This window comes from Podospora pseudopauciseta (genome assembly GCF_035222475.1).
Source record: "Podospora pseudopauciseta strain CBS 411.78 chromosome 5 map unlocalized CBS411.78m_5, whole genome shotgun sequence".
Lineage (NCBI taxonomy): Eukaryota > Fungi > Ascomycota > Sordariomycetes > Sordariales > Podosporaceae > Podospora > Podospora pseudopauciseta.
In genome coordinates, this window is record NW_026946665.1 from 1,752,639 (window position 1) to 1,779,546 (window position 26,908).

General features: G+C 53.0%; 11 protein-coding genes across 11 annotated transcripts; 6 read left to right on the plus strand and 5 right to left on the minus strand.

Moving 5' to 3' along the window:
* Positions 1-1,665: 1,665 nt before the first annotated feature.
* Positions 1,666-3,941, plus strand: QC763_0077940 (uncharacterized protein; the record flags this gene model as incomplete). Its single annotated transcript, XM_062906061.1, has 4 exons — positions 1,666-2,141; positions 2,194-2,587; positions 2,649-3,116; positions 3,192-3,941. The coding sequence occupies exons 1-4, from the start codon at positions 1,747-1,749 to the stop codon at positions 3,939-3,941; spliced, it is 2,007 nt and encodes a 668-aa protein (XP_062765102.1). The 5' UTR covers positions 1,666-1,746.
* A 2,219-nt stretch (positions 3,942-6,160) lies between these two features.
* On the plus strand, positions 6,161-7,120 carry QC763_511113 (uncharacterized protein; the record flags this gene model as incomplete). The annotated part of the gene is made up of 1 exon (XM_062913670.1): positions 6,161-7,120. The coding sequence occupies one exon, from the start codon at positions 6,161-6,163 to the stop codon at positions 7,118-7,120; it is 960 nt and encodes a 319-aa protein (XP_062765103.1).
* Positions 7,121-9,228: 2,108 nt separating this feature from the next.
* QC763_511110 (uncharacterized protein) lies at positions 9,229-13,602 on the plus strand. The gene is made up of 5 exons (XM_062913669.1): positions 9,229-9,385; positions 9,451-10,799; positions 10,851-11,348; positions 11,427-11,733; positions 11,894-13,602. The coding sequence occupies exons 1-4, from the start codon at positions 9,298-9,300 to the stop codon at positions 11,616-11,618; spliced, it is 2,127 nt and encodes a 708-aa protein (XP_062765104.1). The 5' UTR covers positions 9,229-9,297; the 3' UTR covers positions 11,619-11,733; positions 11,894-13,602.
* Positions 11,778-13,745, minus strand: QC763_511100 (uncharacterized protein; the record flags this gene model as incomplete). Its single annotated transcript, XM_062913668.1, has 4 exons — positions 11,778-13,274; positions 13,323-13,468; positions 13,522-13,602; positions 13,664-13,745. 4 exons carry the CDS (start codon positions 13,743-13,745, stop codon positions 11,778-11,780), a joined length of 1,806 nt encoding a protein of 601 aa, XP_062765105.1.
* A 301-nt stretch (positions 13,746-14,046) lies between these two features.
* QC763_0077980 (uncharacterized protein) lies at positions 14,047-14,614 on the plus strand (the record flags this gene model as incomplete). The annotated part of the gene is made up of 2 exons (XM_062906062.1): positions 14,047-14,302; positions 14,382-14,614. 2 exons carry the CDS (start codon positions 14,047-14,049, stop codon positions 14,612-14,614), a joined length of 489 nt encoding a protein of 162 aa, XP_062765106.1.
* A 54-nt stretch (positions 14,615-14,668) lies between these two features.
* QC763_0077990 (uncharacterized protein) lies at positions 14,669-15,437 on the plus strand (the record flags this gene model as incomplete). The annotated part of the gene is made up of 2 exons (XM_062906063.1): positions 14,669-14,838; positions 15,077-15,437. The coding sequence occupies 2 exons, from the start codon at positions 14,669-14,671 to the stop codon at positions 15,435-15,437; spliced, it is 531 nt and encodes a 176-aa protein (XP_062765107.1).
* A 1,420-nt stretch (positions 15,438-16,857) lies between these two features.
* Positions 16,858-19,583, minus strand: QC763_510990 (uncharacterized protein). The gene is made up of 2 exons (XM_062913667.1): positions 19,051-19,583; positions 16,858-18,984 (listed from the first exon to the last, which is right to left on the minus strand). The coding sequence occupies exons 1-2, from the start codon at positions 19,483-19,485 to the stop codon at positions 17,041-17,043; spliced, it is 2,379 nt and encodes a 792-aa protein (XP_062765108.1). The 5' UTR covers positions 19,486-19,583; the 3' UTR covers positions 16,858-17,040.
* A 1,010-nt stretch (positions 19,584-20,593) lies between these two features.
* On the minus strand, positions 20,594-21,687 carry QC763_510980 (uncharacterized protein). The gene is made up of 2 exons (XM_062913666.1): positions 21,105-21,687; positions 20,594-21,044 (listed from the first exon to the last, which is right to left on the minus strand). Exons 1-2 carry the CDS (start codon positions 21,316-21,318, stop codon positions 20,761-20,763), a joined length of 498 nt encoding a protein of 165 aa, XP_062765109.1. The 5' UTR covers positions 21,319-21,687; the 3' UTR covers positions 20,594-20,760.
* Positions 21,688-22,921: 1,234 nt separating this feature from the next.
* Positions 22,922-24,242, plus strand: QC763_510970 (uncharacterized protein; the record flags this gene model as incomplete). The annotated part of the gene is made up of 2 exons (XM_062913665.1): positions 22,922-23,001; positions 23,084-24,242. 2 exons carry the CDS (start codon positions 22,922-22,924, stop codon positions 24,240-24,242), a joined length of 1,239 nt encoding a protein of 412 aa, XP_062765110.1.
* Positions 24,243-24,416: 174 nt separating this feature from the next.
* On the minus strand, positions 24,417-25,166 carry QC763_510960 (uncharacterized protein; the record flags this gene model as incomplete). Its single annotated transcript, XM_062913664.1, has 1 exon — positions 24,417-25,166. The coding sequence occupies one exon, from the start codon at positions 25,164-25,166 to the stop codon at positions 24,417-24,419; it is 750 nt and encodes a 249-aa protein (XP_062765111.1).
* Positions 25,167-26,349: 1,183 nt separating this feature from the next.
* QC763_510957 (uncharacterized protein) lies at positions 26,350-26,814 on the minus strand (the record flags this gene model as incomplete). Its single annotated transcript, XM_062913663.1, has 1 exon — positions 26,350-26,814. One exon carries the CDS (start codon positions 26,812-26,814, stop codon positions 26,350-26,352), a length of 465 nt encoding a protein of 154 aa, XP_062765112.1.
* Positions 26,815-26,908: the final 94 nt, after the last annotated feature.

Sequence of the window (26,908 nt, forward strand, 5' to 3'; positions counted from 1 at the left end):
CGGCGATTCCAATAGTTTGCTCCCCATACACCTCAATCAACACGTCAGCACATGGCCCGCGCTGTTGCTTTCATCTCATTCAGCCCCTTGTTCCTCGTGCTTGGTGAAGTATTTCGCTTGTATACTTTGGTGGTGCCCATGACTGTGCTGACATGCGGTGTCACCTTCATGACCGCTTCTGTTGTTTCGTAAACAGATGCGGAAGAGCTAATCGTTTGGGACTGCTTCCGGAGCAGGTGCGATTCTTGCAGGATGTGCTACTCCTGGAAGAGGTGCTGCTGTTGCAACTAGCCATATTCATGTTGCTTGTGGTGTACTTGTCAATCATGGCGGTGTAGTTGTCAATGGTCGTGGATAGAAGGCAAAATGTAAAAGACACTGGACTTGGCTTTACTTGACGGATATTACTGTCATAGAAGGCCAGAGTATTGTAGGTGTACCGCAAGATCAGAAAGGAGTGGGTGTGGTAGTTTTAAAGGCAACGTATCTTATTTGTTGAAGGCCACGGCGTCATAGAACTCGATAATGAGATCCAGCTGATATCAGAGTTGGCCAGTTGTGGCATGCATCATCAATCACCCCTTGACGCCCCAAACCATGCCACTTTGACAGTTTTCTTCCATCCCTTCTAGCGTCAACGATTCGTATCTTTGTAAACGGTGCTCATGTGTATCTTCATCCGCACCAGCGTGACTGTACGTGCTAGGGAGCACCACACGTGGAAATCTGCTGCATCAACTTGTGGCTCATAGAAGTTTCGTCCTTCTACGATGGAGCGGGCTGTCAGCATCACACATCGAAGTGTGTTGGATGATGCCATGAGTGCCATTCCCAAATCCGGACAACTCGGCAGAAAATCCGACACTCTAATCGAACAGTAAGAATGAGCGCTCGATCGGGCTGCCTGTGACTGTTGTCTGGCAGATAGTTGAGTGAAACATGTTGCAACACACCAAACAAGCAGTGAAGTGATCATCCATGGCACTCATTCCTAAAAAAGGGCCATTGTTCCACCACCTACTGTTATCCGAGCTTGAATTGCATCCCCATGAGCTAATGTATTTCAGGCCATGGGGAACACCAGTGTTGTGGCTGGGCGCACGTCCCCTGAAATACCCCTGAGCTGTTGCTCGGCAACAGGTCAATTTGTTTACAAGTTCAAGGTATAGTAGCAGAACTGTGATGAAGATGAACAAGATCACTTTTGAATACATTATCGGTCAGAAGAGACCATGTAATTGGCAGCCACGCTGTGGGCAAGATAACTGGTACTGCAAGTCGGTCAAACGTAGAATCTTTTGTTAACCTACCTCTTTTTAGAAGAAGAAGAGGCCTTGATGGATAATTATTACACCTCAAAAGATAGTTCAGAGGCCCATTAACTATTTTTGTAAGCCTCTTAACTATCTTGAAGGCCTTTCTCTCTTTTAAGGCTTGGTTTAGCGTTTTGCAGTGCCAGTTATTTGGTCCACATTATGGCGGCATACTGGAGTTGTGGACCTGCATGTGAGATTTGGCTAGGAGAAGTCGGGTAACCAATCGTGAGAGCCATCTTCATGCACGTCAGCATGCCGTTGGCGAAGCTTGCATTCAGTGCGGATACGACAGTGCATACATAAGCTAGAGAATGAGGCTGAGCCAGTGCTACCCCTCATCGGGCTCATTCCCAAATTTTTGATCCCCACAATTGAGTGCTGTGTGCAAGCTATCATCAGCCTTTGCCACAGACGACACTTCAAGTTCAAAATGGAGCCTCTGTCAGCGGCGGTAACTGTATTGGAGGTTGCTGGCGCAATTACATCCGTGATAAGCGCTGCCACGGCATTCATGCGAGATATTCGAGGGGCTCGACAAGAAATCATCGCCGTCAAGAAGGAACTAATATCACTCAAAGGTGTGCTTGAGATACTCGCGGATGACTTTCACGATGCCGATAAGATCAAGCTCCCATACAGCGTGCTTGAGCGAATTGTCGATGTGGCCGCAGACTGCCAGAATGTCGTGAATCAGATTGGCGGGTTGTTGAAGGAAGGTTCGCGTCTCAGTTGGGCTCTGTCGGGAAAAGAGGAGATGGAAAGCTTGCGAGAAGATCTGGAAAGACACAAAGCCACCCTCAGTGTAACACTGGATTTGGTATCTGTGTAAGTTGTGTGTCTGTGGCCCTTGGGGAAGTGAGTAGCTGATTGTAGACAGCATCATCATCAAAGACATCAAAGACGACACAGAGCACATTCTCCAAGACACCTCGGCCATCAAAGGCAACACAGCACAGATACAAACAGACATCGACCGTGTTCTGCAGGGAATTTCTCAGATTCAACTCCAGTTAAATGCGCCGGAGACAGGGCCAAGACCATCAAATTATGTTCTCGGCCGGTTTCTCGCCGACCTGAGGACCGACGCGGAGACCATCCTTGGAGATGCAGAGTATCTTGATGACAGAACAGAACAGTATCATGGGTATCTGCACAGCCAGGAAGGATATAACTTCAAATCACCCCCAGAGCCAACACCCGCTCCCATCATCTTGAGCGACACAGAAGGGAGACGTTGTTTGGTCCCATTTCGTGCTTGCAGAACCTGGCTGGTAAGTGACCCAACGCTGAGTCAGTGATGTTAACAGCTTCAGCCATGCTAATGACCTTTAGGAAATGTCGAAGGCAATAGAACAATTGTATGGCCATCTTCCTCAGAATGACCAGGTCCGGGCTGGAAATTACGAAGTCTTCGGTCCTAGTGGAGAGATAATCCTGCCAGCATTTTGGGAAAGCTTCGTTTTACCAGGTTGGGAAGTGACGCTGAAGCTACGCCAAGTCAAGATGGCCAACCAGTCCCTCAAAGCAGAAGCGACAATTGTTGATGAAACTAAACCTCAGTCAGAAGGCTCCCAGAAAGAAGGGCAATCAAAAAAGGCTGGCTCAACGACAAGGCCAGACAGCGGCAAAGAAATGCTTGGAAGGGTTCTCAAACCGCGGACAGGGGCTAAAGACAACAAGGAAAGTGACAAGGAGAAGGACAAAAGGAAAGAAAAACACACGGAATTCAACCTAATCCCTGTGAGAGGCTTCTTTCATCAGCGGAAGAAGGAGATTAGACATGCTTCGACCAAAGACAAGGTAAGACGAAGTCCTTGCGATCAGAAGGGAGGGATTGGGAATGGACATATTTGTGACTGATCAAACCTGTGTCAGCAGATTGCTCCGCCAGTGAGCACAAAGGCGCAGTCTCCCAGTCAACAGGCTCAGAGTCAGCCTCAAGAGGTGACAGCTGAGGCTTCCGAATTGCGCCAGAGCTACCCCCAATTGCAACCTGAAATACTGCAGCCAGTCACAGCTCCAACGCCTACTCAGGCGGTGTTTCGGCAGCTTCAGATTGCTCGCCATTCTCTGCCAACCCCCACTCTCACTCCAGCCCCAATCATTTCACCCCTCTACTACTTTTGGGCCACTCCATCGCATCCAGCTTCTACCCTCTCCGCCTTTCACCCACAAAGCTTTGCCTCCTACACTAACATTCCTCCAACCACCACTGACGACTCACAATCATCATGGGCCACCCGCGCCCAATCTCCTGCGAGCAAATCGGCGACCTCACTTACTACGAAGAAATCGAGCGATTCCAGCGTCGAAGCGAAAGCCAACGAGGCCACCTCGAGACCGAGAGACAAGAACGACGCCGGCGCGAAGAACGTGAAGAACACCGCCGCGCCCACCAGGCTCGCCAGGGACAACGTCACGCCGCCCAGCAGCAACGAGAAGGAGAACAAGAACAAGAAGAACACCGCCACGCCCAGCAGGCCCGCCCGGGACAACGTCGCGCCGCCAGGCAGCTGCGAGAGCAAGAAGGAGAACAACAAGCCCAGCCGGCTCCTACCATCCGGAGGCTCCCGCCACGGCACCAAGACGTCGAAGCCCAACAGCAGCAGAGTCGAGGACAAGTGACCGCAGATTTCAACCATCGTCAACACATTGCCCAACGAGGCCAGGACGAACTTTGGCAGATACTTCAGGCAAGCGGTGCACAAAATCAACAAGGACCTTCAGGCTTAGTGAGAAGCTTGAGAGATGATTCAGTGCTCTCTAGCTTTGAGTTGCATTGTGCCCGTGTGAGAGCCGCAAGACGCGACTTCCAGTCACGGGAGGACACAGTTCCTGCAAAGAGGTCAGAATTGGCAGCTCGCAGAGAGGCTGTGAGAGTCCGAGAAGCCGCAACGGACAACCAATTGAACGATGAGGTCAATATCATCGCGACTCAAACCCGCATGTCCAATGATGTCCCTGATGCTCGAAGTCTTGTGCCCCCTCAGGGTCAGCAACCCAGTACCCAATCACCGGCAACGATATCTCCCTCTCAAGACCAGACAACATCCCTAACTATACCAAACCCACCGACAGCCGACCCCGAGCCGCGATTAGAACCACGCCGCAATCGAAGCCTGCTGTCCCTCGAAGAGTTGGCTTGTTTGCCTGGACAGAGATACATCCCCGGAGAACGACTCTACCCCGCCCCCGACGTAGAAGAGTCCCAACTGCCTCTGATGAACTTCTACCGCCTTCCTTCGTACTGAACCTGGGAGACAATTGTGGACGTTCGACAGGCATTGCCTGACAACGTGGACGAACAGGTCAGAAACGCCGCCCATGAACGGGAGCACCTGCGGGTACTTCTTCAATGGTTGATTAGTGGACTCGATGGGAGGAGGGAACAACGCCGATAATGATCTGGAGGAGGGGAGTGTTGGCTGATGTGGCGGGCAGACAAATGGTTATACAGAGGGGTGGACACTGGATAGTAAAGGAGGGAGTGACATCAGGTGGACAAAAGCAATGATTCTAATGACTGGCTTGGTCTTTTGTGAAGTGTGTGAAGTCGAGGAGAAGGTGGAAGCAGGAATGGCCTTGCGATTGATGTGCGTACAGAAGGGCACCATTTCTGGTCTTGGCATTGAAACTTGGCCCAACCCTGTAGATCTTCAGGTGCTTTACAATGTCAATGTGTCATAACCTAGAATACAAACTTCCTTAAAATTCTCTGTCGTTTCAAATTAACTTATTAGTGTGTGGTCTTCCTGGCAGACATGGTGCACAAACTCGGCGGCTTGGTTCTGCTCTGTTTGTGGCCGTTCGCATTTGACATTGTTGCTGAAACGGAACACCGTGATGCACGAACAGCAAAAGCCAGCACAACCCAACTGGGGCGCGCGCTAGAAAGGTCTGTACATTCTAGATGTCGCTTTCTGCAATCTATATTTCGTTCACATTTACAGCCTAAAATGTACAAAGTAGATCGATAACATTCCTACTGTTATTTGGGGAGTAAAGCAATCACTTGAGATATACCGTGCCAGCTGTGTCAAGTCAACAAGTGGTCACTCCATTTTCGATTTGGTGCCATCACAACACTTCATTATCTAAGAAGTGCCATTGCAAGGCTGGCCGAAGGTAGACGACCCAGAGCAAGCTGTTTCCCGAGAATGGCTGGGCCAACAGATTAGTCCTCTCATAACATCGAGGACCTGTATAGTAGTCTGGGCACAGGCACAACAAGCGACCACCAGTCCCATGACTGAGTATCGTTGGTACAACAGCGTCTTGCTGCCTCCTCTTGAATAACAATATTGAATCAGGAGATGGAGGCACGTCATATGCGTTTGAAGGTAGACATAAGCAAACGGGAATCTTGGGCGTCAACGAAACAGAGTGCATGAGCAATTGGGATTGTGGTCATAAAGGAGTGTTATTATCTAGTCCTGGACCTAGTGTCGGTAACAATGACCTATGCTTTGCCGGACGGGATGGGGTGACACAGCTGAATAAATCTGTTTTGACTACACCGCCCTGTCAAAACAGGTGTGTACCCGTAGGGGTCGCTAAGCAGCGCTGTGAGTGGTCATTGCGCACAATCCATTCACTTAACTTCAGTCACTCTCCACGGTCACTGTTTGTGCACGCAACTTTCCCCACGTACCTTTTCACCCATAACAACAATCAACAAGCCCAGCTGCTTATATTGTGCACGAGTCGTCCTCATCGTCAAACCAAAACATCCCAACCGGCCTCTCCTGCAACCCAGGTGCATCAAGCAAACAGCTATCAGCTATATACTCCCCAGAACTTTGTCAAACATTCCCCAGAAATCGACTCATTGCGACTCGGACAGAATGGAGAATATGCACCAACCACCCAGCTGGTACACAACGACCCAGTATCTCAAGTTCAAGATAGACAAGCTCTCCCAAGCTGCTGAGGCCCTCATCACCCAAATCCCAACAGGATCCATCAATTGGCCTGCAGACCGACAACAAGTGCTGGCGTTGTTGGAGGAGATGACCCAGCTTGATCTTCTCTACCTCGGCCTGCAAAACACCCTCCAGGAGGAGGCAGCTTGGGAGCAAAGCCCAGAATACCAGACGCGATGGCCGTGGCCAAGAACCGACGAGCTCCTGCAGATTAGAACCAGAGAGACGTTGGCTCAGGAAGCCAACCATTTGGAGTCGCAGAAGCGACAAATCGAGGCTTGGGTCACACGACAGGAGTCGCTGGAGGAGCAGAGGAGGCGGCAAATGGACCATATCGGTCCTTTTCAGCTCGGCCCTCCGGCCCTGCGACAGGTCCAAAGAGAACCACAGCACCACCGGCTGATGCCGGATAACCCACAACCTACTCGTCCGGTGGCTCAACTCCAGCCAGCTCGTCGCGCGGTTCAACCCAGACCTGCTCGGCCCGCGGCTCAACCCCAGCCTCACCCACGCCAGCGTCTCCCCCGCTTGGCTCCCAAGCCTGTGGTCCAGCCACAACCGCCACAGGGACATCAACAAGTCCAGCCACACCTGCCTCAGGGGCATCAACAAGTCCGGCAACAACAGCACCGTCAACAACAGTCCGCTGCCCTGGTTCGCCCTGCACCACTGATGGCCTTGCAGCGCCAGGCACACCCCCAGCAGCCACACCCCCAACAACCACAGTCTGAACAGGGACAACACCGCCGAGTGAGTCCCCTCACACAATTCCTCATCGACTGCGGCGCCATTCCGGCAGATTCTCCCTTGATAAAGCCAGAGAATTCTCCTGAGATCAAGAAAGAGAGCCCTTCTCCAGTGAAGCCACAGCCGCGCGACTAAGGGCAAGCCAAAGTCATAGACAGGGGAAAGGAGAAAGGGCAGGGCATCTTCCTGTGTATAATGTAATTAGTGAAGGGGTGGTGTACCATAGGAGAGGGAAAGCAAGGATGGAAAATAAAGAAAAGAGTATGTTTATGCCACACCTGCTTACCTAAACAGGGATGTCGACTTTGCTCGTGTCTACTTAGGTGTCTCAAATCCATCCGAGCAGCGCCTCCCTAGTCCATTAATACGTTTAATTAGGAAGAATATACCACATACGGAAAACACTGAGGCCGGAATATATACCCATTCCAGAGTCGCAGTCCGGGGGGCATAATTACGAAGGTCAGTTGATATGGTTGATGTGCCCTCCTTCAAGCGGGCTGCTCCGTTGGTCCAAGGGATGAGACGGTCTCTGCTCGTCTTATGAGATGAACTGGCAATGGAAGCCAAGCCCAGGGCCGGCTTAACTTGCCGCCTTGCCAGGTTCTGGGACAATCTTTTGAGGCTTCTAAAGAAAAAGTGGTGATACCGACCGTGCCTGGGCGGTTGGTGGTTAATGTCGTCGTGAGGGTGCTAAATTCAACTTCGGGGTCACCAGTCACCCCGGCGCACCTGGGTAAGGGTCATAGCCCGACACTGGTGGGTACTAGGTAGGTATCTAAGTAGGTAGGTAGGCATTGACGCCAAAACGTCGGCCCGGAAAACTACCGAAAGGTTTGCGAGCCCGTAAAGTGAGACAAGCCGTGATAATTCCAAGCCAAGACGAAACCTGGGGCCGTGAGATGACTGGAGCCGAGCCGAGGGCCGTCTTGAGTTGTCTCATCTCATCAACCACCCTGAGCGGGCAGTGTGAATGACGTCTCCCTTGAGCGCATGAAGCTGGAGGTGATTTCGCGATTGAGACAGGTCACATCAAGGTCGAATTATGACTGTATGTAAGTTTAGACTGTATTTATGCCTCCTTAAAGCTTGTCTCTATGCATTCATGTCTTAAAGGTCCGTGTTGCTTGAATCGCCTGATGCCACCGTAAACTATGGACGAGTGGTGCTGGTGTGAGTGTTGGCCTGCATCGACGTATCTACCGTTGTGGGAAAGTAAGATTTGAGGTCACTGTGGTCACAGTAGAACTTCCTTTACAGGTTCCCAATCATACACGGTGTCCAGACTCAATACGCCGCCATACGATCCCGCCCGGCAGTCGGCCGAGCCCTACTTCCTCCCACTGGGGACCGTTTTTCTGAGCCTCACCCCCTGGTGTATAAGGGACACGACAGGCAGGGTCGCACCAACGAATATGTGCTTGACCAAGTGGGCACGTGGTCAAGTGGCCGCCCTACTAAGTATTGGATGGCGGATCATTCTTGGGTACGCTGGGCCACCTTTTAAATCCTGGGCATGTCGGTTATTGTAGTTGCGAACTCGTCTTAAACCTGGATTCATCATCTTAACGGTTATTACACTGTAATTGAGCCCGGGCAGACAACAGGAAGGCCTGCATTCCGGACGGGCAGCAGACACAGCCCAAGAATCCATCGATCTTGCAGGGCCCTAGGGTTGGGAGATCATACTCGACGTAAATAATGTTCAATATAGAATTTTGAGCAAGATGACCATAGGATCCAGGCCTGGAAGCTGTGTTCTGGCACCATATTGCCCATTGTAATGCTGAAGAATAGGACCATGGCCTCATGATAGTAATGTATTGCTACCGGTGTTTCAGGGGTGTTGAGGGGTGTCAGGAGGCCACTCAGCATATATTCAGCCATCATCCCATTTGTTCCAAGTACTGTTGTGCTACCTAGGTAACTAAGCCTTAGGATTGATTTTTGAGCGTATATTCGTTTTCTCAAGGTGTAGAGTTGATATAAGAAATTCAGGTAACCCTGGCATGAATTGGATGGGGTTTTTCTAGAAAAGGTTTGTCAATTGAACAGTTTTTAGCATGGCTGTCTAGAGACATGACAAGTGATATATCCATGAGATGAAAAGAACCAACATGGCATAACAGTCGTGGGGTGCGTGTCCTGGTCTGTTTTAAGTTTAACCAATCATTTTGTGCTTGTGGTCAACCTTTAGGCAGCCACTCCCAACCCCGCACTGCAGCCTACATTTGCAGGTCTTCCACAAACAACACCAAGCAGAAATCTTGTTCTTATTCTTGTCCACCATACCTCGCATAGCATATACAACCATGGGTCGATACCATTGTCCGCTCTGCGGATGGCAAATATATGGGTCAAGGCCAATGTCCTCATCATGGAATCAAGAATTTCGTGGCCGTAAGTCACCCACCCAACAGCGCGTACCTCATGAGGCCCTCCCCCCTAACAAACTCGTTCCAAAGTCTGCCGCTGTTCAATCAGCAACCGAACTAACCTCACGGGTGTGGGTAAACAGAATAGTGCTGCCTCTCGTTCCTTCTTCGCCCCACTAAACCCAACTGGGCGATACGACGACCCTGGCTACAGGTTTTCAGAGCAAGACGTCGTTGGAACCCATTTTTGTGAAATCAACAACAAATTCGGATTCCCTGTACACAACATCTGTTGGAAGTTACTCGAGGAGGCCATATACCCCAGCCCGGTGCCAATTGAAAGGTTGTTCGATGTCTTAAAATCTTTCGTATGGCCGTCGTTGTGCGTCGATGGGCGGCTTGATTGGCGCTGGAGAGAAATCTCGCAGTCAGCAGAGTGTTCATCGAAAGACTCATTCCCTTGGGATATCACCGCCAACGCGAGCACCGCTAATGTGCCGCCATTCACATCGGATCCGTATTTTGTCGACCTCCACGAGATACTGAGTGAGCGGTACGGAGTCTACGATGTTCCTCTTGTCCCCGATAACTTGTTATCCGGCCTAGTGTCAGGAAACGATCCCTTCCTCTCCCTCCCGGAGGAGCTTTGCTCTGTGATTGCCTGCTATTTACCACTCCGTGACGCCCTCCATGCCCGTTTGGCATCGCGATCCTTTTGGCATCTTTTTGATCGTCAACAGTTTTGGCGTTCTCAATTTATGGGTTTAAATTCTGAACTTTCATGCCTGTTTGAACTTCATCGAGATCCATATCAAGGGGCCCGTGATTGGCGATTACTCTACCACCGGATTACCGACACCAGCAACGACTCGGATGAGGATGTCTGGAGCGGCCTTCGCAACAGAGGGCAAGCCTGGCAGAAGATATTGACTATTGTTGACATCCTGGAACTCTGTCCAACTCCAAACGCCGCGTTTACGAAGAGGGGTCATTTGGCACTCTTGAAGCCCCGGCCAGACTGTACTCTACGAGTCGGGGGGAGTGCCGCAGAGTCCCTAGTCGGCACGGTGGGTCCGCTGCAAGTGGGATGTTTCCGAAAATCCGTACAATCTCTTGCTATCCCCAACGAGACAGTCCGAATACCTGCGTCAACCATAGATGTGGGATCCTTTACGTACATCTCCGGCTTGACCATTGTGTCGAATTCGCAGACAGAAAGCGCTGGCCACCTGGGTCCCAAGGAAAAGGAGCGATCCGTCACCCTAAACGCTGCTGATCTACGGGGCCTCAACGTTGCGGTTGGTTTGAGAGGTATCCACGCTTTGCAGTTTGCGGATTCGGCAGGACTGACCCCTTGGCTGGGCGATCCTCATGATGCTGCAAAAACAACGAGGCTTGGGAGTGTATCAAATATTTCATCACTGGAAGTCTGGTCCGATGTACGTGAAAGGTTCTGATAAAAGACGCGTGAAGCTAACAAGGCGTTGTAGGCATTCAGAATCGTCGAGATTGGTATCGTGAAGAAGCAAAGTTCCGAGCTCAGCGACACAGAAAATATCTCAGACTTGAGGATTTTCGGAATATGGTATCCCGATATTCCCCCTTCTCAACTCAACCTGAATGAAGAGTGCTTCTTCTCTGCGAAAGCATTGGCGGAGGGATTCAGACCACTGTTCTGGACCCATTTCGGCGGCCCAGGCGGTGTACATCTGAAAAGCCTACTGAGAATATATTGGGATCAGCCGGCCGAAATCATCACTTTTGCTTATGAAAACAAGGGGGTTCCATTGAGCTCTCAGAGCTTCGGTCGGGCACCAGAACTTGAATGGGACGACGACTCATCGTGTTTTGAGCCTGACACTCAGTCGAGCACGTTTGTAATCGATGGACCTGGGGGAGAAAGAATTACCGCTGTCGAGACTTGCCAGAAGTACCGGAAGACTGGCAGAACATGGGAGTGTACAGAAGGCGTCCTAACTGGATTCGAGGTGAGTTAGCATGTCTGCAAACACCACACATCGTCCTGTCTGTGAAGCATAAGGGGCTAACATCACTTCAATCCCTAGGTTTTCACCAACCAGGGCCGATCCCACCTGTTCCGGGGGGTCGAAGACGCCTATCCGGAGGACTGGAGAGTTGAGACGAAGCGACTTGAAGTGCCTCCAGGGAGTGTAGTTACAGGGCTATACGGGTTTTCTGTTCGGAATTTGGGATATGGACTTGCAGCACTGGGGATTATCACCGAGTTGGAGGCTTGACTCCCAGCGCAATCGCTCAGAATTTCGGTCCAGGGCCATTCAGTTCACAAGCTTATTGGAGGTCCTCATTCGTTGAACAACAAATAAGCAAAAACAGATCCAAAGCAACACTCATCCCCATCTCACCAAGATTGTCCCCATCAGCAGTCCCGGCGCATTTCACCAGCGCCCCAAAATCCGCGCCATAACCCGCGTCAGCTTCTCACCCCAGCCATCACCACCCCCAACATTATCACATCTCCAAGCAACCACCCGATCAGGCCTCACCAAAACAGCACCCCTTTCCCCGACGCCCCTCTTCCTACCCCAGTCAAAAAGCACATCTCGGTAGTCCTCCCTCCACCCAATACTGTGAACCACCACCTCAACCCCCAACAACCCCTTCACCATCCCCGCCGCCTCTACCCATCCCTTCTTGCCACCAATCCCAGTAAAGAGGGTAAACTTCCCCTTCCCAGCTAAATCATGCGTCGAAATCATCGGTTCCTTCGACCCCGCTGCTGGAGCTCTCAACCAGGCGTGTGGAAGCCTCGAGCCGGGGTAGGTACTCTCGCGATAGTAAAGATCGGCGTGTGCGGGAGGTCCTGTGTTGGTCGGAGGGGGGCCAGTCTCATCATCGGGGTACAAAGCATCAGACTGGTAGAGCTGGTTCATCTCCATTCCGAAACCGTGTCTTTCCACGTCCAACCCCTCGACCAAAATCTGGAATGCGAGACGTAGTTCCTCGCCTTGGGCTTTGTCATCACCCAGACGGGATAGGATCTGCAATTTGTCGGCTGTGTCCGGGTTAGGGACACCGAGAAGTGAAAACAGTTTGGCGTGCATACGACCTGTGTCGTTGGCGCGTTTGACGATTGCTTTACCGATAGGCTGTCGCTCCGCGGTGTAGGAATCCAAAAGGGAAAGGGAAGCAAGGGATTGGTGTACGAAACCGATTTTCCACGCGAGGTTGTACGCGTCTTGAATGCTCGTGTTGGAGCCTAGGCCGTTGAAGGGGGGGTGGCGGTGGACGGCGTCGCCTAGGCAGAAGATATTGTTTTTGCCGGGGGTGGTGTATCTTTCGGCGTAGGTCTCGTTGATTTTCCAGGTGGAGAGGCGTTTGAGGGTGACTTTGACGGAGGGGTCGCCGATGAGGTCGTGGACGTGGGTGAGGATTTCGGATGGGGTGGCGGTGATGGCGGTGATGTTTGGTCTGGCGAGCATGACGAAGACCCATTGGGTGAAGGGTTTGACGAAGCGGGCGATGGCGAGGGAGCAGAAGTCTGGTTGGGGTCTGGTGGGGTGGAGGAGAATGTGGATGAGGCCTGAGGAGTGGGGGGTGAGGATGTGGTTGAGGTCTGCGTCGACAAAGACGTTGAGGGCGAGACCGCCGCCGGGGGTGTCGTTGAAGGGGAGTTGGAGCTCGCGGGCTACCACGCTACGTGCCCTGTCGGCACCACAGAGAAACTTGGAGATGACGGTGATTTTCTGGTTGGTTAGGACGTCTTGGATTACGGAGTGGACTTTGGAGGTTGTTTCGTCTTGATGGAATGAGACAAATTGGCAGTCCCAGCGGAGGTGGAAGCCGTTTTGTGTTGCTACGCGGAGAAGGATGGGCTCTAGCACTGACTGAGGGAGATCAGCCTGTTCGCATGGACTCGCCTGTTTGAACTCTCCCTATGTCAATCAGTACCTATTCTACAGGCGGTCAGTTGGGAGACGCACATATCTGTTCGGATCTGTCCCGCAGTTGTACGTCCGAGAGAGTTCCTCTCCCCCCATGGTGGTGCAAATTCTCGAGTACATCAACAGTTCCTTGGGAGTTGCAAGTTGACGACATTCCTCCTCGAGTCCAATATCGCGAAGGCATTCTGGACTCTGTTAGCTCAAGTTCGTGTATAGATGTCAAGCTTCATGTACATGCCAAAGGTTGCATTGTTTGTGTAGTGTGACCGGGGCGTCCTCACAGTCGACGACGCCTTGCTTATGATCAATCCCATCACCCTTAAGTTTACGCACTGTTAGCTTTCGCTGTCTGGTGTAATGCTTTTACGCGTTATGCTCACCGTAGTTGGTCAAGAAGCATGCAAGGCTTGCTCCTGCTGGGCCGGCGCCCACAATGAAAACATCGGTTTCAATCTGCACCATGATGGTTGACGCCTAGGTCATGTACCCCTGGTACCCTCTGGAATAGACGATGAAGCACCCTGTTGTTACCAAACGCGACTACTTGCAAATGATCTCACCAACTATTTCAGACGCATTTATCACCGTCTCCGCACGCTGTGTTTCAACCCCGCAGTAGTGTTTTCAACGTCTCACTCGGGGTCTACAAATCCACAACTCGGGTCCATCACCACTGTAAGTGATAAACATCACTCTCACAGAGCCTCGCTAGAATGAATGAGATGACTACACCATACCGACCTCCTTATCATCAGCGCCCACCATGACGTCCAACGCTCGACTTGCCCAGCTTTCACACACCAACCTGGAAAAGACCAAGATCGTAACGGACCATTTAGCCTCCCACAATCTCACAGCACCATCGTGGGACGTTGACGGCGCAGTCGACTTTCCCATCCCAGAGTCCGCCAGCGAGGCATACACGGCAAGGGTAGACCTAATCGCAACCACCAAGGAGCTCCACGACCTCACCCTCGGCCCCAAGCAGGGCCTTTCATGGCTGTCATGGGATATAAGCCGTGCCCCCTACCCTTCCTCTCCACCCTGCCTCCAAAACTGACAAAAACCACCAGTTCATAAACAACCTCTCCCTCCAAGCAATCTGGGAATTCCGCGTCCCCGAATTTGTCCCCCTCACCGGCTCCATCTCCTTCGAAGACCTAACCGCCAAAGTCGTTGCCGCCAACGGCTTCAAAATCGGCGTCATGAACCTCCGGCGCTTGATCCGCCACGCGATGCTAAACCACATCTCCATAGAGCCGAGAAAAGGTTTCGTCGCTCACACGAGCGTGTCGAGGATGTTGCTAGAGGATGAACCGATGGCTAACTAGGTTGGGTACATGTGTCGTGATCTGTGGAAACCAGCTGCTCAAGTTGTTGACGCGATGAAGAAGTGGCCTGGGAGCGAGGAGCCGACGGAGACGGCGGTGAATCACGCGTTTGATCAGAGCTTGCCGTGGTACGATTACCTGCAGTCGATGCCGGAAAAGGCGAGGAGGTATAACCTTGCGATGAAGCTGCATAGTGGGATGAGGGGTTTTCGGTGGGGCATACAGTGAGGGGGTATGCTTGGGGGGGGTTGGGGGAGGCTACGGTTGTGGATGTGAGTCTTTCTCCGCGCTGCGATGCTGAGGGATGGAGTACTGGTAGCGAGAGCAGATGGGCGGGAACCAAGGGTTCGTCTCTTTCGCCATAGCGGAGGCCTTTCCCAAGCTGAAATTTGTGGTGCAAGACACGGAGGGCATGAGAAAGCCAGAGGCTACGGGACCGATGCCAGCTCACCTTTAAGAAAGGGTCACACGGACTGTACATGACTTTTTCGAGCCGCAGACGGTTGTTGCTGATGTCTATTTCTTCCGATGGATATTCCACGGTTTCTCGGACAAGTACAACATCAAGATACTTCGAGACCTCTGCGGCGCAGAGCTGGGGAAGCTGATTAGCGGAGCCAAAGAGCCACTCACTGTTCTTTTCGGATCCAAGAAGAACCGCGATATCCTTGAGGACGTCTACAGTACCAGTCCCATGTACGTCATCATGTCACAGCTGCTCACGCGCTTTCTTGAAAAGGCTCTGAGCGGCGCCTCACCCGGCCCAGGTGGTGTATTCCGAATCATTGAGCTCGGCGCTGGAACAGGATCAACCACCAAATAAGTTGTCGACCGGCTTGTGCGGTGTGGCATCCCAGTCGAGTACACTTTCACCGATATCTCGCCCTCGCTCGTCTCTGAAGGGAAGCGCAGTTTGCCAAGTACAACTGCATGAGATACGCCACCATCAACATCGAAAGGAGCCCCCGACTCAGTACCACGGCCAGTTCGACATTGTCCTCTCCACCAACTGCATCCACGCCACCTCCAACCTGCGCCGCTCTCCCACTCACATCGACAAGCTTCTCCGACCCCACGGCTTCGTCTCGCTTGTCGAGTTCACAAGCCGCATGTTGTGGTTCGACCTGGTGTTTGGCCCCCTCGAAGGCTGGTGGCTCTTCGACGACGGCAGACCCTATGTCCTCGCCAGCCCCGAGTTCTGGGAAAGGTCCATGCGCTCAAGCGGCTTCCAACACGTTTCCTGGACAGGCGGCACAACCAAAGAGTCCAGATCGTCCGCGTTATCACCGGTTTCAAGCAACCAGTCGACAACCCCGCCCTTTACCGCAGCATGCCACAAGAAACCACCGGCGAAGTCGAAACTCTTGTCTTCACCCACGTGACAGACAAGAACCTCCCCCTCCGCGCAGACATCTACCACCCAACCCCACAACAAGCCGCCGCCCAAAAAGACTGGACTGTAGGTGCGCCACTCTCAAACCCACCACCACCTCACTAACATCGCCCCTACCCAGCCCTGATAACCCACGGCGGCGGCCACGTAATGCTCTCCCGTAAAGACATCCGGCCCCGCCAAATCCTCCACCTCCTCTCCCACGGCCTTCTCCCAATCTCAGTCGACTACCGCCTCTGCCCCGAAACAACCCTCCTCACCGGCCCCCTCCCCGACATCCTCACCGCCCACACCTGGGCCTGTACCTCCCTCCCCACCCTCAAACTTCTCAAATCCTCCATAACCATCAGCCCAACCCACACAGCAGCAATAGGCTACTCAACCGGCGGCCTCCTAGCCATGTCCCTGTCCTGGACCTCCCCCCACCCCCCCTCCGCAATCCTCTCATTCTACTCCCCAACAAACTACCAATCCCCCTTCTGGCAAACCCCCAACATCCCCTCTCACTCCCATCCATATACCACCACCCCATTCAACCTCCTCGACTGCGTCCAACCAAACCCAATAACCTCCTACAACATCCCCCCCAATCTCCTAGCAGCAGGAGGGTGGATGACCCCCTCCGACGCGCGCAGCCGTCTAATCCTTCACATGAACTGGCGCGCCCAAACCCTGGCAGCAGGCCGAGGAGACGGTCAAGGCAATGAGGGAGCACGGGGTGGATGTGGGCTTCACGCTGGGGGAGGGGGAGCCGCACTTGTTTGACATGTACAGAGACCCGGATGGCAAGAGGTGGGGGTACGTGCTGGAGGGGTACAGGTTTCTGTTGGAACGGGTGGGGAGGTTGTGAGGAGTGGGAGGGAGGGAGGGAGGGAGTAGGCACCTCTCCAGAACCAGAGGCGTTTGATAAAACCTTTTCGAAGGCATGTAAACTTGGTGCAACGATGCAAGATATAGGCCAACTTCCTGTCCGATTCACGTTCATTAAAACAAAGTGCAACGCTGGCTGATGCTTTTCCAACAACGAACACCATCAAATCATGCTCACAAATCCGCCACCCTGGAGGAATCGTATCTGTTGCTCCTTCAAATCAGCCCAATTTCTCAACTCCTGCTCTTCATCTTCCAACAAAGGAGGCGGTAACATCCCACTCAGCTGGCCAAAGTGATCAAAATGCAGATTATGTGCGTGTTGCGGGTTGATTGTCGGCGCAGCCCTCTCCAATCTCATCAAGATATCCACAAACTTGCTTAGTGGCTCCTCAGCCTTTTGCGCAACAGGACCCTTCCGATCCGGGGCGCAGTTCAGCAGAGTTGATGCGACTTGGCGAATCTTGTTGATGAGACTGCTTCCGTTAGGCTCCATGTTACGTTGTGTGATGGAAGTGAGGACCGTCAGCAGGTTCTGCACGATTAGCTCCCGCTCAGCAAACATCTGTGCATCAATGGGATCCTGCTGCTGAGCAGCTGCGTGGAGGGCGGCGGCGGCGACCGACTTAGAGACTGCATCTGACCCCAGAGCGCCATCAGTTCCGTTACCATTGACAGCGTTCTCGGCAGCATATGCCTGTGCCTGTGCGGCTTGAGCAGCTTGGACTCGTGCTTGTTCGCGGTGATTGTCGCGGAGGTTGAGGTAGCGCTCAACATAGTAGGAACGCGTCGCCAGCTGAGAGGCATATATATTCGCTTTCTGAATCTCGTACTGCAAACGCCTCGTCTCGGTATCTTGCGAACTCGCCTGTGTCTGGACGGGAAGATAGTCGGGTGGTAGGTAGACATAAGTATTTCCTGTGTCGTAGTAGTTTGTAGCATTCGGCAAATCCATGCCGGATAGGCTGCTCCCGTCGTTCGTAGGCTGGCCAAGATTGATGGTCAGCTCTGGCGGTAAGTGATCCATGACCTGCTTGACAGCCCCCAGACAGTCATCCAGCATCGATCTTTGATCATGAAAGCCCAGCGAGGATATCCCGTAAGAAAGTTCAATGCTGACCAGACCGTTCATGGTCATGTAAATTTTGATGCCCTGGATGAAGCCAGTCATTAGGGACACGACGCCTTCCGGTTGTACAAGGATTTGATGTGGAAGAATGTATTGATCGTCGACCTCGGCAGGGAACTCGGGATATGGTTCGGCCGGGGTAGGTGGTGGAAAGATGATTTCACTATGAGGCGCGCCGATCTGTACCATGGATCTGACACCGACAAACATGCACCAAAAGATGCGCTTGCCCAGCTGGTCTTCAACGTGGTTGAACGATGGCCCTCGATAGGTAACCCCAAACATGTGCGACCCCGTTTCTCGCGGCTTGTGATAACCCATCTCGCGGATAAAGTCCATGGTTTGGCTCATGAACCGCCGGCAGACTTTCCATTGCATGGTGTACCCCGCTGCCAGACCGAGAAAATAGCTAGTCGCAGCATCATAGACGGTGATATCATCCTTGTAAGGAAAGGCCGAACCACGAGCTTCGGTTGCGACGACACGACATCTTTCGATGAAGTTGATGGCTTTGGGAAACATGGCCAGCCCGTTAGGATGGTGTTTGAGATGCAGTCGAGCAGCACGTGGGAATGAGGCCACTAGACACCCAATCATGCTGGCCAGCAGGGCGAGGAACTCTCGGCTTGTCCTGTCCTCGCGTCTCATGAAGGAGCTTCGAAACGTGGGCTCGTGAGGGAAAGGCGCTAGCGGGTGTATATACCTGAAGAAATCGTCCACAAGAGGGACCAGCACCTCAAATGGGGCTATGAGCTCAGCGGACCACACAGGCTGCGCACCATGGAGCCCAGCAATGGATATCAGAGTCTCGGCGGCATTGTGCGGTCCTGGGCTCAGATTCGGCTCGAGGCGGGGCTGCTTTGCGGCTTTGGCAGCTTCGGCGTGTTTGTTTGGTGGCCCTCGGCGTTTCATGGTGCGGTTGAAGGTGCAGTCGACACCAAGGTCGCGACATGGGCGGCATGGCTGCGTCTCATCGCACTGGAAAGACGAAAACACGTCAGTCGGGGAGCACATAGAGACACTTGGGAGAAGAGGATGTACAACCTTAACCTTGCGCTGACTACACATGTCACAGGCTCGGCGCAAGCGGGTAACCTTCGAGGCGGCGCCTGGAGGGGTTGCAGAACCGCCCTGGGGTACTGGTGGCTGACCTGGTGGGAGCCTGGCCGGCGGATGGTATGGCAAGCCATCAGCATGCGGTACATAATGTGAGGCTGGCGAAGATGCGGGTTGTGCGAGGGCTAAGGGGGTGGTTGGCGGCGGGGGCCCTGCGACGGAATCTTGGAGGGCCTGTAAGCTGTGATGGGCAACAGCAGAGGCAGCAGCATCGGCGCCATATTGGGGATGTGGTTGAGGCGGGGTCGCGAGGTCGTCGGAGTCGTTGTGGGCAACAGGTTGTGATGGTGCGGACGTGTCGTTGGTGGGGACCTGGGCGTCGGTGGTGTTGTTGGAGGGCGGTGGTGGATAGTTGGATGACATGATAATGATAAGCTTCAGTGACGTCTGATAATCGCACAATATAACTGGCCCAGCGCACTTTTACGGCTTCACTCCGGGTGATTCTGCCACTGGCGATTTTTCGGCGAAGGTCCGGGAGAATCGCGGATCTTTTTTTGCGCCAAACCAAACGACAACATCCACAGGGGCCTGAGAGGTCACGTGGCTACCTGGAGCTGCCTTATCGGTTATCATCAGCCTATCAATCCCACCATCCTATCGCCGTAGCCCACACAGTGCACAGCTCTTTTGCATTCTGAGTCCTATTTGCAAGGGCGCCCGGACCACCCGAAGCACCAGTATATATTGGCGGTTCCCCTCCATTTCTTTCCACTTTCCCTTTCTCTTTTCTTCTTTATACTTACCTTGGCTGGCCTCCGGGAGATCATGAATTCCTAGAGGTATGTCGAAGAGCCTTCATTGCACATCGAGGAGTTTTTCGTCATTGTTTGCCCTTCGGGGTCGACAGGGCTGTAATTTTTGATGTTTACTTTTTTTCATTGTGCGCTTGACTTTTGTTGAGCCATGAGGAAGAAGCAAGATCTGGCAGCTTGCAGTGCTGTTTGACCGTGTTTTCTGCGGTGATATGTCACCATGTTGGTGTTCTGGTGTTTATTCCCGTGTTTGACATTGATGTTGCCAATTCTACTTTTTTCCCTAGTTGAGAGTAACTACCCACAGAGTTTCACATCTAACAATGTGGTGTGCTATACCCCCAAGGGCTTACCATCGTCTACGATCGATATTGCTGATCGTCCATTTATATTAAGTAATACTTGTTTGCCTTTGGCCGATACTGTTGTCGAAAGGCCTGCATTTATCTCGCAGTTGCGTATAACACCCTAGTTAAACCAGCAACTGCTGGCTAACTCCAACTGAAACGATGACTATGCCGTATGCCTGGGTGTGCAGCCTGTGGTCAGGATCTGCACGGATAATGACCGGAGTCAAAGACTTGGTGATCAACAGGTTGTTTTAATGCGTAAAGTCGAAACCAGGCTGTGCGGCTGGAGGAAAGACTGGGGCGGACTGCTTCTGTTTTGGTGGAAAAAGAGGGCAGAAGCAGGAACGAGGCTCTGTTGTGTGGCGAGAAAAAAGCCAGGCAGCCACCTCACTTCGACACCTGGTCGCGCATTCCAAAACTAAAACTTTGTCAATTTTTGCAGCACCGAGCGGCTGAAACCCGGAGTCCTCTAACAAGAACGCCAACCACTCATGCTACCATAACAGGTTCTACCTCCTCATCCGTTTCCCCTCTCAAGCCTTGGTCGGCGACGTCAACTGCCAAGCATCAATAGCGACGTACCCATTCCCTGATGTCAGAATCCCGACTGCAATTACGTTGTTCAGCCAGTAATACTTGGAGCTGCCCGTCTCAAACTTGATGCGGAGGTGGATGAAGCCATCGGACTGCGCCGGACCGCTTGTGCTGATGAAGATGTGGACATTGTCATCAGTCTGAAGCTGGTAGCGTGTGTCGGCCGAGAAGGTGTTCTTGGAGTCGATCAGGCCCCAGTCAGCACCGAGGGGAAGGACTTTGCCTACATTGCAAACGTGTCAGCTTAGGAAGAGGAGGTTGGTGTAGGTTGGTCAGCTCGTACCGGACAAGCGAGGCCCCTTGAAGGATCCACCGGTGATGGGGATCACCACACGGTTGCCGTTGGGACCAGCTCCTACAGGAAGAGAGGCACCCAATGTGCAGTTGAGGGAGTAGAGGAATGTCAGGCCTGGTGCCCGAGGTGTTGCTTGTGCCAGTGCCAAGCCTGAGAACAGGAGGCAGGTAAGGGTGCAAATGATGGCGCGGATGGACAGCATTTTGGTGTTATTGATGTTTGATGACTGGCTGTTGGTGATGATTTAGAGACGACCCGGCTCCCTCTTTTCGTCCCGAGAAGATGCGACCTTTTATACATCGACGTGGTGCCTACAAAATGAGGCTGGCACATGCCGTTCTCTAGTACCGACACCCCGGGCCGATGTTGTAACCGCTTGAATCGCATTGAACAAATCACGGACTAGACAAGCGATCAACAAGCCTTCCAATCAGATCTTGCGGGGAAGCAGCTCGCTTGCTTCCATGCTGGTCTAGCTCTTTTCTTCCGGACTTCCTTTCTGGGCCGGCTGAATGCGACATCGTCGACGTCTGCAGACAATTGCCCGCCCATCAAGCGGCACGTCAGAACCCAAAACCCCCATCAGTGACGAGCAGGCCGCATTTCCCAATTCCTTGTCAAAGATCACGGAGAGATTATGGATGGGTCAGAACTCAAAAGCGGCCAACCTGACAAAGCAGCGGCGCACGACGTTACATTCCGAAGATCCTTGCATGAAGCCACGCCAAGTTCAATGACCAGTATTTGGAGTGAGTTGGGATTTGAGGGATTGTGGCGTACGGGTATCATGGGGCACAACGAGGTCGTTGGGCCTCGTATGCTGTTCCCCTGCAACGGGACCAGATTCGGGTGTATGTGATTATCAACTTTCGGAATATGGGAGGACCAGGACACCAAGAGCTCTCATCCAAGGTCCGAGCCATCTCGGCCCAAAGGGCATCACACAGTCGGCAAAGAGACGTGGAAGTTGAGCTGGCTGAGGACGAGGACGTGAGGCTGTTGTAGCACTTGGGCCGCCTGGCCTTGTCCCGCCATGTTGTTGCTGACAACAGTAAGATTGTAAGCCGGACGGATCCACGAGCTAGCACAACATCTCCACAGACCACAAACCTCCAGGATGACGGTCACAACGATTCCATGTCATACGCAATCAGCACGGTCGGGAAGGAGGATGGCTTCGGCGATAACAACCAAATGCAGATTGGGCCACTGAGTGTAGCTGACGGTGCCCGTGGTGTGCCAAAGTTCCCTACACTGTCCGCATTGGGCATCCAATCACTGTTTGCGCGGCCGTAAACACTTGGTGGTAGTCACTGCACGGTTCCCACGTCTTTCCTGCCGCTGTCGGTCCTCCTTCATTGCCGCGTTTGTTCAGGTTGCTCAGGATCGTTTGGGCATCCGAGGTTTCCAGTCCTACAAGGAATCATGCGAGAGGATCATTAGGCAAACAGGCCAGGGACATACCCTGCAGTTGTGATGGAGATGTGGACTATGCCAGATGCCAAGCTTTGTTGTTTGGATGGACTTTGAGGCAACCGCTAGGCGCGATGGGTTATGGAATGTATTACGGTAAGACAGGTTCGTGACAGAGTGGCCTGGGTTTGGGAACACCTGGGCGGGGCAGACAAGCAAGAGGCAGGAAGTTTCCATGCCGTGGGTTGCAAGTGAGGCAAGTCCTATAAAGGCGCAATCTGTTGCAGCTGCGTCTTGAGCATGTTCCCGTAAGTCTCCCTCATCCAAAAAGTATCCAAACATTATTGTTTCTCCTGACTTTTGTGTGTTTTATTCTGCACAGCCTTATGGCCATGGCCTTGCTTAAAACCCGCGCCAAGTTGGCAGAGAATGCCCCCTACACGAACCTAGACCTTATTAACATGGTTGATACGCAAGTTATTCCGCTGCAAATGAGTCGCTCAGCCGTTGACTTTTCTGTTAGTGTCGGCTAACTCCTCCTTCTCTTGTACTAGTTGGCCATACCCTTCGTCACCCTCGTACAACACCCACCTCGCAAAATACTACACTTTCTTCGTTGACGCATACGCAGAGCCCTTCGGCTACATCCACGACAACTTTGTTTCTGACCTCCCTTGGCCGACCGAATACTGGCTCGTCGACCACGATGCCAAGACTATCACTCTCAAGGTCGCACAAGGGTCCACTGATGGGTTCGGGGCCCGCACCAAAGCAATGAGAGAAACCCTCTGGCTTGGACACCTCCATGTTGCGGCCGAGAACAGAAAGGCTGGAGTCATAGGCCGACGCTCCCTGTATCGGTGGTGCAACGAGTCGTTCCCACTGCTCTATCCACCAACCGGAGAGCCAGTCTTGGAACTTGATGGGTGCGGGGTGGATATGCTAGGGATTATCAACGAAAGTGTTTTTCTTGTCGCCTACACTTACTGCTCCCCCACCACGCCGAAGATTACTTCGTCGTCTACGACGTCATTGTCCACCCTTGAGAGAGCTACATCTTCGACCTCGATCGCGTCGCTGGCTAGCGGGGCGGGGACGTCTACCGCTACCACGCCCCTGTCGGATGTTGACATTTCGAAGCTTGTCTTCAACAGCACTGTTTCCTTGACTCACACTGCTAATTGCGCCATCACCCGCCCTGATGATGAAGCCTCTGAGGAAAAAGAGCTCCGAGTGTACCTCTCCCGCCGCGCAAAGTGGAAATCGGCCTGGCCCTCGCTCTTGGACTGCACCGCCGCTGGTGGCCTCTCTTCTTCTGACCTCTCTCCCCTGGAGGGAATGATTAGAGAGGCCCACGAGGAGGTCCGGCTCCCCTCTCCGTTTCTTCGCTCCCATGCCAAACCCATTGGTGAGAACAGATTGATGCTTACGGAGACAGAAATCGGAGAGGAGGGTTGTCAAATGCAGCTGCAGCATTGTTTCGAGGTTGAGTTGCCTGAGGGGGTTGTGCCAAGGCCAGGGGAGGGAGATGGGGAGGTGGCGGGCTGGGAGTTGGTTACTGTGCCGGAGATGAAGGAGAGGATGAGGATGGGGGAGGTGAAGCCAGCGAGTGGGTTGGTGTTGATGAGGTGGATGTTGGGACGGGGGTTGCTGACTGACGAGGAGGGAAAGGGTGTGGGGGAGAGGTTGGGGCGGGAATGGGTGGTTGAGTGAGTTGAAGGGAAGTAGGTTTGGATATCACAGAATGAGTACACGAAATAATGACGTTGTTTATAACCATTTTCAAGAACTAGCGAATGTCCAGCGCCTTATGTACAAGTTCAATCTGCCAGATAGATTCACCGCCTGCATTTTGTCAGTCACCCCTCTCTTGCGTGCCCTCACGGACTAGCACCCCGAAGTCTTGATAGCAGCGGTAGCACAGGCCGTACCAGAAGGACCACTCCCAATTTTGGTCGGCTCCTTGCCACTGTTATTCCCCTGATAAATCCAGCACGCAGCCCCCTTGAGCAAACAGCTATTCCTCACACTGGTGGTATCCCCAAAATTAGCATTCACCCCCGCCACCACCTGCGACGACCCCTCGACCTTGATATTGTCAAACGTCGAATGCCTCGCGTACTGCGTCCCGCAATTCCCGCAAGAGCGATACAACTTGCCGATGTTGGCGGCATAGAAGTTCTTGACGGCGACCAAACCCCCGCCGTTGTGCTGGAAGACTTTGTCGCTGGCACCGCGGGCACCGCCGCCGTTGACGTAGGAGGTTCCGGAGGTTTGGCGGAAGGTGGCGGCGTCCTCGCAGACGTCGGTCCACCAGACGTTGTTGAGGGTGCAGGTTCCTTTGCAGTGAACGCCCTCGCCGTTGTTGGGACCGATGATGACGTTGGAGAGGGTTGCGCCCTCTTGGAGGATGAAGACGGCGTCTTTTTCGCCGCCTTCGGACTGGCCGGAGCAGGTCGAGGGGGAGCGGTCCCATTGTTTCATACCGCCGTCGAGGGTTTGGCCGGCGGGGATGGTGCGGGCTGCGGAGAGGTGAGTTGTTGCTGAGGGGATGGGGAAGGTGCTGCGGAGGGCGGTGTTGGTTTGGGCGGTGGCTAGGCCGGCCATGGAGGCGAGGAGGAGGGTGAGGGGGTGCATTTTGTTGGTTTTGGGGGGAGGGTTGAAAGTGGAGAGATGGATGGCTTGGTGGTGGTGGTAGTGGTGGTGGTGGTGATGGTCATGGTCTGGACTCCTGGACAGGAAGAGATGTCTTTATACTTCTCCCCTGATGATATCAACATGTCATCCGATCCACCTTGCCTTGTAAACTGGACGGACTACTGCTACCAAACCAAGGAATGACTGCCGGTTTCATGACTGACAGACCCACCTGTCTTCTGAGATGGCCTGGCCGGGATTTTGTTTCGACTGCGGAAAGATTCTCCATCGTGTCTTTGTACAGGTGTATCTTCAGACACGATGTGGCGTCGGGTAGCTGCACCCCAGACAGTCCTGAGCAATATTTCTTCATCTTCCGGTGTGTTTCGAGGCTGAGAGACATTCAACTGACTTTCACTGCGGCCCTGCCAGTGGGATGGAGGCTGTCTGCCCAGCTCTGTGAAGTGAAATTCGCACGAATCATCCCTGGCTTCAACCCCAGCATCTGTACAATGTCATGGAACAAACGCCAATCAGTGTAACACAGCACTAACTCTCCTACACATCACCCGATGTAAGGTATCGATGTTTGCTACCATCATCTACCTGTCAGTGGAGTTGAACCACAACGTAGCACCCCCTTCACCGAAACCACGGAAATTCCCTTCTTGATCCCTGCCGCCCATCCGCATCATCGTGTCCGGAGCTGGCTAACCTGTTTCAACAGCGGAAGATGTCTTGGCGGTCAGTCACAGTCCAGTTGCGCCGAGATCTGGGAATAGGGGGCCCAAAAAACGTTTATGCGACGTCTTGGCGCCGGGACGGGAGGTGGTTGGTGGGAATATCTTTCTGGGGGTGATCCACACGTTAACGAGATGATCATGGGATTTCCTACAGGATGGAAGGGAGAGCGTGTAAGTTGGAAGGATGCAGGAAAAACATTCTGTCAGGTTGTTAGAGTGGGCTTGGCGGATATGGTGATGGAACAAAGGCGATTGGTGGATTTTAGGTAGGATCATGGGGTGGGCTGGCTGCTGTTCACCAACCACTTGCTCAAGACAAGGAATTTCAATCGCGAGAGAGTAATGTTATGACTTTTGTTTGCTGTTTAAGCATTCCCGTATTCACCCCCGGCGATGTAGTTGACAAGGTCCATGTGCTGCTTCTCATACTCCTGCTCCTGTCAAAAAGCTGCTACCGACAGCAGCTTCCGCCCCACCTCCACCAACCGTGTGGCAAAAGCACTAATCATCTCTAAGTCTCCTCGAATCTTGTCCCTTATCTGCGGTAGCTCCTGAGAGAGCGAATCGTTATCTTGGCGTAAATCTTCGTCGAGGTACTTCGCAATGCAGCTGTGTGAAGGGACGACCTTTTCGAGACCGATGACCACTCCCTGAACTGACTCCAAAGCCTTACCCCGTTGAGACTCCAACTGACCGAGCAGCTGAGCGAGCTGGTCAAGCAGACGGTGTGCCATAGTAGCACGCTGCAGCTTCACTTTGCCGTTGGTCACCTCCTCAAGACAAGTGGCTCTCATGCCCGCTTCGATTCCATTGGCAGTTATCAACAGGTGTTGCATATCCGGCATAGCTGCCAGGCCCAGCCTCGTTCTTAATAAACACTGGACAACTTCGTGGCGATTGTCCATGTTCAGTCGGAGCTGCCGATAGTCGTCGTCCAGGCTGGACTTTGGCTCCACCCAGTCGTTGACATTCTCCCGACAAAAGAACATCTTCAAGACC

What these genes read in the sequence shown, in the direction of transcription:
- QC763_511110 (XM_062913669.1), top strand. Translation starts at nt 9,298, where the DNA reads ATGGGTCGATACCATTGTCCGCTCTGCGGATGGCAAATATATGGGTCA. An exon ending in CACTGGAAGTCTGGTCCGAT is followed by an intron (nt 10,800 to 10,850) that starts GTACGTGAAAGG and finishes AAGGCGTTGTAG; the next exon opens with GCATTCAGAATCGTCGAGAT. An exon ending in GCGTCCTAACTGGATTCGAG is followed by an intron (nt 11,349 to 11,426) that starts GTGAGTTAGCAT and finishes TTCAATCCCTAG; the next exon opens with GTTTTCACCAACCAGGGCCG.
- QC763_510990 (XM_062913667.1), bottom strand. Translation starts at nt 19,485, where the DNA reads ATGTCATCCAACTATCCACCACCGCCCTCCAACAACACCACCGACGCC. An exon ending in GTAGTCAGCGCAAGGTTAAG is followed by an intron (nt 18,985 to 19,050) that starts GTTGTACATCCT and finishes TCGTCTTTCCAG; the next exon opens with TGCGATGAGACGCAGCCATG.
- QC763_510980 (XM_062913666.1), bottom strand. Translation starts at nt 21,318, where the DNA reads ATGCTGTCCATCCGCGCCATCATTTGCACCCTTACCTGCCTCCTGTTC. An exon ending in CAAGGGGCCTCGCTTGTCCG is followed by an intron (nt 21,045 to 21,104) that starts GTACGAGCTGAC and finishes TTTGCAATGTAG; the next exon opens with GCAAAGTCCTTCCCCTCGGT.